The sequence below is a fragment of the Pundamilia nyererei genome, unplaced genomic scaffold, assembly GCF_000239375.1.
Source record: "Pundamilia nyererei isolate P.nyererei 1_Seehausen unplaced genomic scaffold, PunNye1.0 scaffold00022, whole genome shotgun sequence".
NCBI classification, from domain to species: domain Eukaryota; kingdom Metazoa; phylum Chordata; class Actinopteri; order Cichliformes; family Cichlidae; genus Pundamilia; species Pundamilia nyererei.
In genome coordinates, this window is record NW_005187423.1 from 1,323,572 (window position 1) to 1,331,885 (window position 8,314).

An 8,314-nucleotide genomic window follows, 5' to 3' on the forward strand; every position below is an offset into this window, starting at 1 on the left:
AGGATGATGTGGACAAAATACTCATTTGCCTAATAATTCTGCACTCCCTGTAGTGTCACACACGTCTCCTGAGCAATGCCAGCCCATTCTTCTTTGGCGAATCTCTTAAACTCCTCCAGATTTGATGTTCCTTTGGCACGGACCCTGATCTTAAGTTCACCCCACAGCTTTTCAATGAGATTCAAGCCAGGGCTTTGTGCAGGCCTGTTAATACCATTCACGTTGGTCTTCTGGAGGTAGTTCTTCACCAGGAACCGCATTTGTTTTGGGTTGTTGTCGTGTTGGAAGACCAATTACAACCCAGACATAGTTGTGCTGCTGACTGCTCAAGGTTTTCTTTGAAAATCTTCACATATCCTTCTTTCTTAGTGATTCCTTCCAGTTTGACAAGATTCCCAGATCCAGACATGTGAAGTGTCACCACGGCATAATATTCCCACCGTTGTGTCACAGTGTGGAGGTGGTGTTTTTTCTATGCCTTTTCCTTTTTCTCTATATAAACCTAAACTGATTCCTTTTGTTTTTGGCTTGATGTTTCATCAGATGACAGCTTGAACCCTTGAAGTCTTTTATACTGTATGTTATTGGAGGATAACCCTCAGTTTTAACTTGATTTTTAAGTATCACAAAGTTAAAGTTCATCGCTGCACAGCAGTTTGTTATTTTATGGCTAAATATATATTGTCTGTTTTACCTTTTTGTGACTTGTCATCTTATTTGCAGCACTTTGTGTTTCTGTCTAGAAAGGTGCTATATAAATACAATTTTATTTATTTATTTATTTAATAAAAGGGTCTGTTTTTCAGCGGGGTAAATAATATCGGCTCCGGTCATTTTTTGTTTTTTTTATTAATATTATTCTGTTTTTGTGTGCAAATATAAACTATTTATGCTTTGTAAAGAAAACTGCTATGTTTAGAAATGTTATTTCATTGGGGGGCTAATAATTTTGTCCTCATCTATATGGTTCACACTTTGTGGCGTCTGACTTCATTTCCTTCTATGGAAATGGAAACATACATTGGTGATATTGTTTCAGCTATGGTTTGTTTTCTGCAAGATTCCATGGGAAGTCACCAGTTGGCTGAAAATATTCTCAATGCTTGTAAATAAATATTTCCTGTCATATTATTCACATTTATTATAATACCATGAAAACTGTGACAGATGTGTTTCTTCAGCAGATGTTTCTTTTAATACATGATGAGTAGCTACTGACTGACTTTCCTTTTAAAAGCATTTTTGGCACTGAAATGTGCAATTTTAAATTAAACCATGTTCCTGTACACTCTTAGCGTGAATTTATTTATTTTTTATTTCTGCAGGAGAGAAAGCTGAGAAGAAACAGGCTGCCCCCAGCCAAGAGGATGCCAAGGTGGATGTGTCTCGTCTGGACCTGCGTATCGGCCGTATAATCACAGCAGAGAAGCACCCGGACGCTGACAGTCTGTATGTGGAGCAGGTTGATGTGGGAGAGGCTGCCCCCAGAACAGTGGTCAGCGGACTGGTCAAGCACATACCTCTGGACCAGGTACAGTATTACTCCTTCAGACAAGATAAAAGTTTTCCTGTTATAAATAAGATTAGAGAAAATACGCATTTATGTTAAAGTTTAAGGGGTTTTATTTGCTTACAAATTATTTCGATTTGTTTCATTACAGATCCTAAAGTAAAATGTTTATTAGAATTTTATTAGATAAACAAAGGTACGACAAACAACGAAATCCGACATGTCGAAATATCTTATTACTCTAGAAGTAGAACATGATGGAAAATTTTCAAATTAATTTTGCATAATGTGTGGTGTTAGTTACACTAAAATAAAAGCAAGTATTGAAAAACGGAAACAGACTGACGGGCTCATCGGCTGCATCTTAAATTGAACTCACAGCTGGCTACAGCAAAATAATGTATTAAAATCTCTTTTTTATTATTGCAAAAGTACAACAGTGAAAGTTTCTGTGTGCACTTCACTGGACCTGCAGCCTCTCGTCCACTCTGCTCCACCTCAGTTTGCAGCCAATCACGTACTAAACTTTGTTTGATTCGGCCTCTGTGCTCCAGATTTGACTCCTTATTTGCTCGGATTAGCTCTCCACACTCTGGATTCTCTTCTCAGCTCAGCTACAATTGACCAGTCTATTATGGAAATGCTGTTTTATAACATTTCTGTACTTTCTCCAGCTTTCTAAAACTCCAGAGACATGAATCAAAAAACTAAATGCAACAGCACAATGAGTTATTTTTACATTGATATAGCAGACCTTATTATTGTAGGATCTTTACCTTATAATGTAAAGCAGATTGAGGCAACTGCTGCTATGATAAATTAAGTTGAATTGAATTTACTAAAAGGTGTCCTACATTTTTTTTTTTTTTTTTTTTTTAGAAAAAGGTCTTATTTTCTTAGATCTGGGATGCATCATCTCATCAAAATCCTTTTTTTTTTCTTTCTTTCTTTCTTCTTAGCTTTTAGGGAAACTGTCTTCTTTTAAATCGTGGTAAACCTCAGAGGTCTCCTGGGTTTTTGCTTCCTTTGGTTATTGAAATGAGGCAAAGAGACCATAAAGCCTTGGATGCAGTCATTTCGAATTAGAGCATTGGAATTAGCATTATTGTTTCTGATGTATTATGAAATTCTCAGTCCTGTCCTCAAACAAATCAAATTCCTTTCAACCATAGGAATTGGATATAATTTGTTTTTCCTCTTTCTCTTTGTATGCAGATGCAGAACCGCATGGCAGTCCTGCTGTGCAACCTGAAGCCAGCCAAGATGAGAGGAGTAGTGTCCCAGGCTATGGTCATGTGCGCCAGCTCGCCGGATAAGGTTGAAATTCTTGATCCTCCTAGCGGAGCAGTGCCGGGTGACAGAGTTACTTTCCAGGGCTTTCCAGGTACGGTTACTCTCGTCACTTTAATTTACCTGCACAAAAGAATATGCCGACCCATCAGAATTGAGGATTTTATCTTTAAACTATTTCCAGACAAGCAAGCACCAGGGATCACTCGCTGATTACCAGTGATAGTCACTGACATTTAGTTTGAAAAAATTTCCCAGACTCGTATCCACAAAATGACTCTGTGTTTGGGAATTGAAGGGTGTCGCTGAACCCTTTCACTGCCAGAAACAACATGGCGGTTTGAGCACTCATTCCTATGAAGACACCAATCACAATTTGTTTTTAGACCCCACTGAAAGCTCTCATTAGTTGACCCCTCGTTTCTGTTTGGTGGTAGCTAAATGGCCTGTGACTGCTGCTTTGGCAGGCTAATCAACACTCCCTGCTAGCAGCGTAACGTGATCTTTTTTATTGTCAGTTGAAAAGGTAATTACCTTGTTAAGCCCAAAGGATATAAATGAGTTTAGAGAAGAGAACACACGACCCCCAGTTCCTATCTATTAACTAATCAGCAAGACCATGTAGGAGTCAGGTTCCTTTCCTCTGAAGTTTCCCAAACACTTTCCAGGATATATGACCTGAAACGGCAGAAGAAGAAAAAAGCCATCGCAAAATACATTTGCAAAGCTGAATATGATGAAGGGGTTCACAATAACAATATTGGGAGTTCACTTTTTTTGAAATGAGATATAATCAGCCTCAGTCTATGGTCCAAGAAAGGGTATTAGGCTACGTTCACACTGCAGGTCTTAATGCTCAATTTTGATTTTTTGGTCAAATCCGATTCTTTTTGTCTGCTTGTTCACACTACAAATAAAATGTGACAGCAAACGCGCTCTAGAGTGAACCCTCAAAGCGGCCCGCATGCGCAAAAGAAGACGTCACACACAACGCGCTCAGTTTAGACCCAGACCAAACAGTATTGTTCGACTGATCGCAATTAATACAAAGACTTGTTTCGGACTTTACGTTTCCCAATTTTGCTTTATTTTGTTATTTACATATGGCCTAATAATTATCCTTATTGCTGTTTTAGAGAGGAGCGGTGCTTCAAGGATAGTTGCAGATTTCTGTCAGAATCTGCAGATTATACAGTACAAATAAAATGTTCACGTTTCTGCAACGTTGTCTTCCCAACAGTTTCACTAAGATCTACACGGGATGGCCAGGAAGCGTTCGCGATGTCTTCTTGGGTGCTTCTCCAGAGCTGATAATTGCCGTCTGTCTTGTGTCAGTGACGTAAAAGCCGGATTTAATGCGACATGACCGTTCAAACAGCAGTCACTTTCTAAAACATCAGATATGTATCGGACTCAGTACCACATACGAAAGTGACCCAGATCGGTCAAAAAAGTCAGAATTGATGTGCTTTCGCCTGCAGTGTGAACGTAGTCTTAGAGGTAACAGACACTAAATACTGCAACATGCACGGGATGTGAACATGAATGGGTGTCTTTCTCTAGCGCTGTAATTGGCGTCCTGAAGGGAGGGGCAGAACTTGACACTGACAAAAAAATTTAAAAAGGAAATGTATATACAGGAAAAATCTTTCGTTTTTCATCTTTGGTGAGTTTAAAATCGCAAAGTCATTGGTGCATATTCACAACTCTACTGCCTGCTTGACTAAAGCAAACGGGTTTGTGTTGTTTTGAGCTTCTTTAATTGACACTAAACGGAAACATGCAGACACCCTCCGGAAATAAAATGACACAAAATTGAAAAGAAGAAATATTTTTTTAAAAATCTGAGACTTTAAAAAAATAAATGAATAAAATTAAGAAAAAAGAAAATATAAAGAACTATAATAACTCTTGCCTCAAGTGCAGCAGGCCACATGCATCCGCACAGGCTTTCAGCTGTACCACTTGAAAAGCGTTCTTATTCATCGTGTCCTCTTTTTAACCAGAACATTTTTATGGATGCTACATTAAAAGAGTCCTGTTCTAACCATCCTCTAAAATGTGGTTAATGAGAAAACAAAAGGAGTGGAGAACGGGAAAAGATGGGATTTTTATTTTTATTTATTTTTATTTATTTATTTATTTTTTGTAATAACGTTTTGTTAAAAAAGTCAGGGAAGTTTTTAAAATACAGTGAAACAAAGGTGAAAAATAAAGCTGTCCTTTATTTTCCTCCTATCAAAACTCTTATAGCAGAGTTTCAGTTGAAGACAAACGACTCCTGGTGTTGGTAGATGGTTGGCAATTGTTCACATTTCCCCCAACTAATGGGACCCAGTACTTCTGCTTGAACTTAAGAATGTACACAAGTGGCTCATCAAAACCTCTTTCACGCTTCTGATCAAAAACTGATTGTTGCCACTCTTGGGTTGTAAACCAACAGAAATTGCTGCCCTGAGAAATGAAACACATTTGTGTCCTCATAGCCCGAAATGGTTGTGTAGAGTGGAAAAAGTCAACACCAGACAGAAGTCAGCCAGTACCGGCTATAAATCTTCCTCAAATGCCAAGCAACATCAAAAACAAGGGCATCATAAAATGAGAACCTCACCTAATTGTTTCCCTTGGATTCATATTTTGATTCTGAGAAATTCGGTTTAGATGTTTTGAATTACAAGACCAAATGGCCTTTTTCAAAAAGCGGATGCTCTAATAGCATATGACATAAAGTCAAACCATTCACAATTCATGTGGTAGACATAAAATAAGGATTAGCTGGATAAATCATGAAATTACGTATTGTTGGTCAGTTGCTCACACTTTCATGGTTTCAAGGTCTCCAGGGCCCGTTTTTATATTCATAAACGAACCCTCATAATCTCAGAGAAATATGCTTGCTTATTGTTTGTATATGCAACCACAGAAACCCTGTATTTTGTATTAGCAAAAGTAGACTTACTTTAATAACAGAACCCTCTGTATGTTTCAGGAAAGGTGTCAGCTGAATGATAATAGCTTTTGAAAAAAACAATTATGAATTTCTTTGTTTTGTTTTCGTGTCATCGTTGCCGTCTTCAGGGCCAATCTGGCATCTTTTGAGTAACAGCTGGTGTGTAATGCCACATAGGAGACAGTATAAAAGATGGATTACCACGGCAACCTGGTGAAGTCCCATTTAAAGGCCTAAAGCTGAGCGTTTTTGCTGTAGCTTTCTTGATGTTTTGAGACGTGATGAAAGAGGGTTGGATCCGACTGTTAAACCACAGATTCATTTGGTAACTTTCTAACTTCTGACTTCTAATGGCTTGTGATTGACAAGCCACTCAGCATAACCGCTTCTTTTTCTCTGGCTTTAATAATGACCAAACTTAAGACTCAGTCACTCTTATTCATTATTTATTATTCATATTTATTCTCACTCCAAGCTCTGCACAAGATTCTCGATGTACTCAGACATAGTTTATGCATACGAATGGAAAAATAAAAGATTTGATCTTTATCCATCTTTATTTAGCATTTCTGGAGGTCACAAGGATTTCAGAGTGTTACATGCTCTCTTGCCAGACTATATTCCTGGATGACTGGGGCTTGAAAAAATGGAAATACCAGTTTAGCCCATAATGTGTTCTGAGTTCTCAGAACGTGGGAATCAAGTGCCCTTTTTCCATGGACTCCTGTAGGCAGTTTTTTGCAATCGGAGAGAGTTGCTTCAGGCTCGCCTTTACAAAAGATGCAGATTTAAGCCAATTCTGATTTGTCTTCGTCATTCCTCAGGGTAAATTCATTTGTTTTCAACTTTATATGTGCTCATTAAGCAGTGCAGAGGCCAACATGTTCTTACTTGGATACAATAAAGCTCCTGGATAATGGGTTTTGACAGAAAGTGTGGGTCTTCACACATTTTTCTCCCGTTTTGGATCAACCTTTAAAGCTGACATGAGCAATCACGTGATTTTATTAGAAGTGATTAGATGGGTCACAGTTTGCAACAGCTTTAACCCATCTGGTTATCCCTTATAACCAGATACCTAAAAATCAAATGCAAAGAGTTGGAACATCACAATAAAAACATAAACTCGTAGTGTTGGAGAATGTCCTTCACATGAGCAGAGAATAAAAGGTGAAGTCTAATATTTTCTTTTGATTGCAGGTGAACCTGATAAAGAGCTAAACCCCAAGAAGAAGGTGTGGGAGCAGGTTCAGCCAGACCTGCGCACTGACGACCAGTGCGTCGCAACCTACAAGGGAGCTGCGTTTGAAGTCGCTGGTAAAGGAGTGTGCAAAGCTCAAACAATGAGCAACAGTGGAATCAAGTAAACTAACAGAGCTGCTAGAGAAAAAAACCCTCAGTGTTTACTTTGCAATCATCTTCAGTGATGGATGGTGGAAATGGAAGTAAATGCTTTGAAGATGTTCAATAAAGGGGATTTGAAAAGTCCTACGAGTCTGTCCTTTGACTTTCAGGTCTTTTCTTTTTTAATGCCTGAACTAGACACAGTCATGGTCTATAAAGTGTAATCAATATTGTTGTGTTTATGGTTTAATTCTCCAGGTTTTGTCTTCCCCCAGGCACATTAGCTTGATTGTGCTTTGATTTTGCGGATGTAACTCTACCAAACTGGACTCCAACTAGTTTTGAGCATTTTAATGAGCTGGAAAGGAAATGGGGATGTTATACTGCAAAACCTCAACATATATCAGCTGCTTAAGCGTCTTTCAGAGGCTACCTAAATGGATCTCAGCCCTGGCATTTTAATCTAATGGTCCACTATTATTAGCCCCACCGTTGCCGGTGCCCTGTGCTTTGTTTATTGCCGTCTTGAAAGTCTACCTTCCACCAGAAATTTCCGTCTTCCCAAAAGAAACAGAGCTCTGCATCAGAGCCTTTAATGTTACATCAACAGTAATTAAGGCCATCCACACTACAGAAACATCTGTCATGTTTTTAATGCAGGCCACCACAGTCTGAGTCCTATTCTCAAGCACTCCAGAAAGTATGTGCTCAATTTCAAGCACAATTTTCCGAGGTTTGTTTTGCTCTATGGTTAGTGAGTTGTGATTGAGTCAAGAATTAAAAACCAACAACAACTGGATACCAGTGGTTATTTTCTTTTTTTCATAACAATGAATCAAACAGAGACGGCATGATTCACACTGAACCTACGGCAAGATATTACATAGCTTAGCTCTAGCTAACAAACTTATTCTGTGGAGGGATGTTTGTAGTTCAGTTAGTTTATCTGCTGATTGTTAAGGGATAATTTTCATCTGTTGCCAGAGGCCAAGAAAGTCACCTGAACTTAAAATAAAATGACATTTAATTATAACAAGGAAAGCGACTGGGATCAACAGCAACTCAGCCATGAAGTGCACAGAGGTTGAGGACTTATCCGGAGTCAGTTGCTACAGACCTTCGAAATTCACGTGGCCGTCAAATTACCTCAAGAACAGTGGCCGAGCCGCTGCACCCAAGCCTTAAATCACCAAGCACAATGGTGATGTAGTGCTATAAAG

The 8,314-nt window shown here is 38.7% G+C and overlaps 1 protein-coding gene across 1 annotated transcript in view; it reads left to right on the forward strand.

Annotated features, from left to right (window-relative positions):
- Positions 1 to 7,238, forward strand: part of aimp1a (aminoacyl tRNA synthetase complex interacting multifunctional protein 1a) — a 22,363-nt gene extending 15,125 nt beyond the window's left edge. The window contains exons 5-7 of the mRNA XM_005726854.1: positions 1,326 to 1,531; positions 2,726 to 2,894; positions 6,951 to 7,238. Coding sequence (XP_005726911.1) covers positions 1,326 to 1,531; positions 2,726 to 2,894; positions 6,951 to 7,117 — 542 coding nt within the window. The 3' untranslated portion in view covers positions 7,118 to 7,238. The remainder of the gene's footprint in view (positions 1 to 1,325; positions 1,532 to 2,725; positions 2,895 to 6,950) is intronic.
- The last annotated feature ends 1,076 nt before the right edge of the window (positions 7,239 to 8,314 follow it).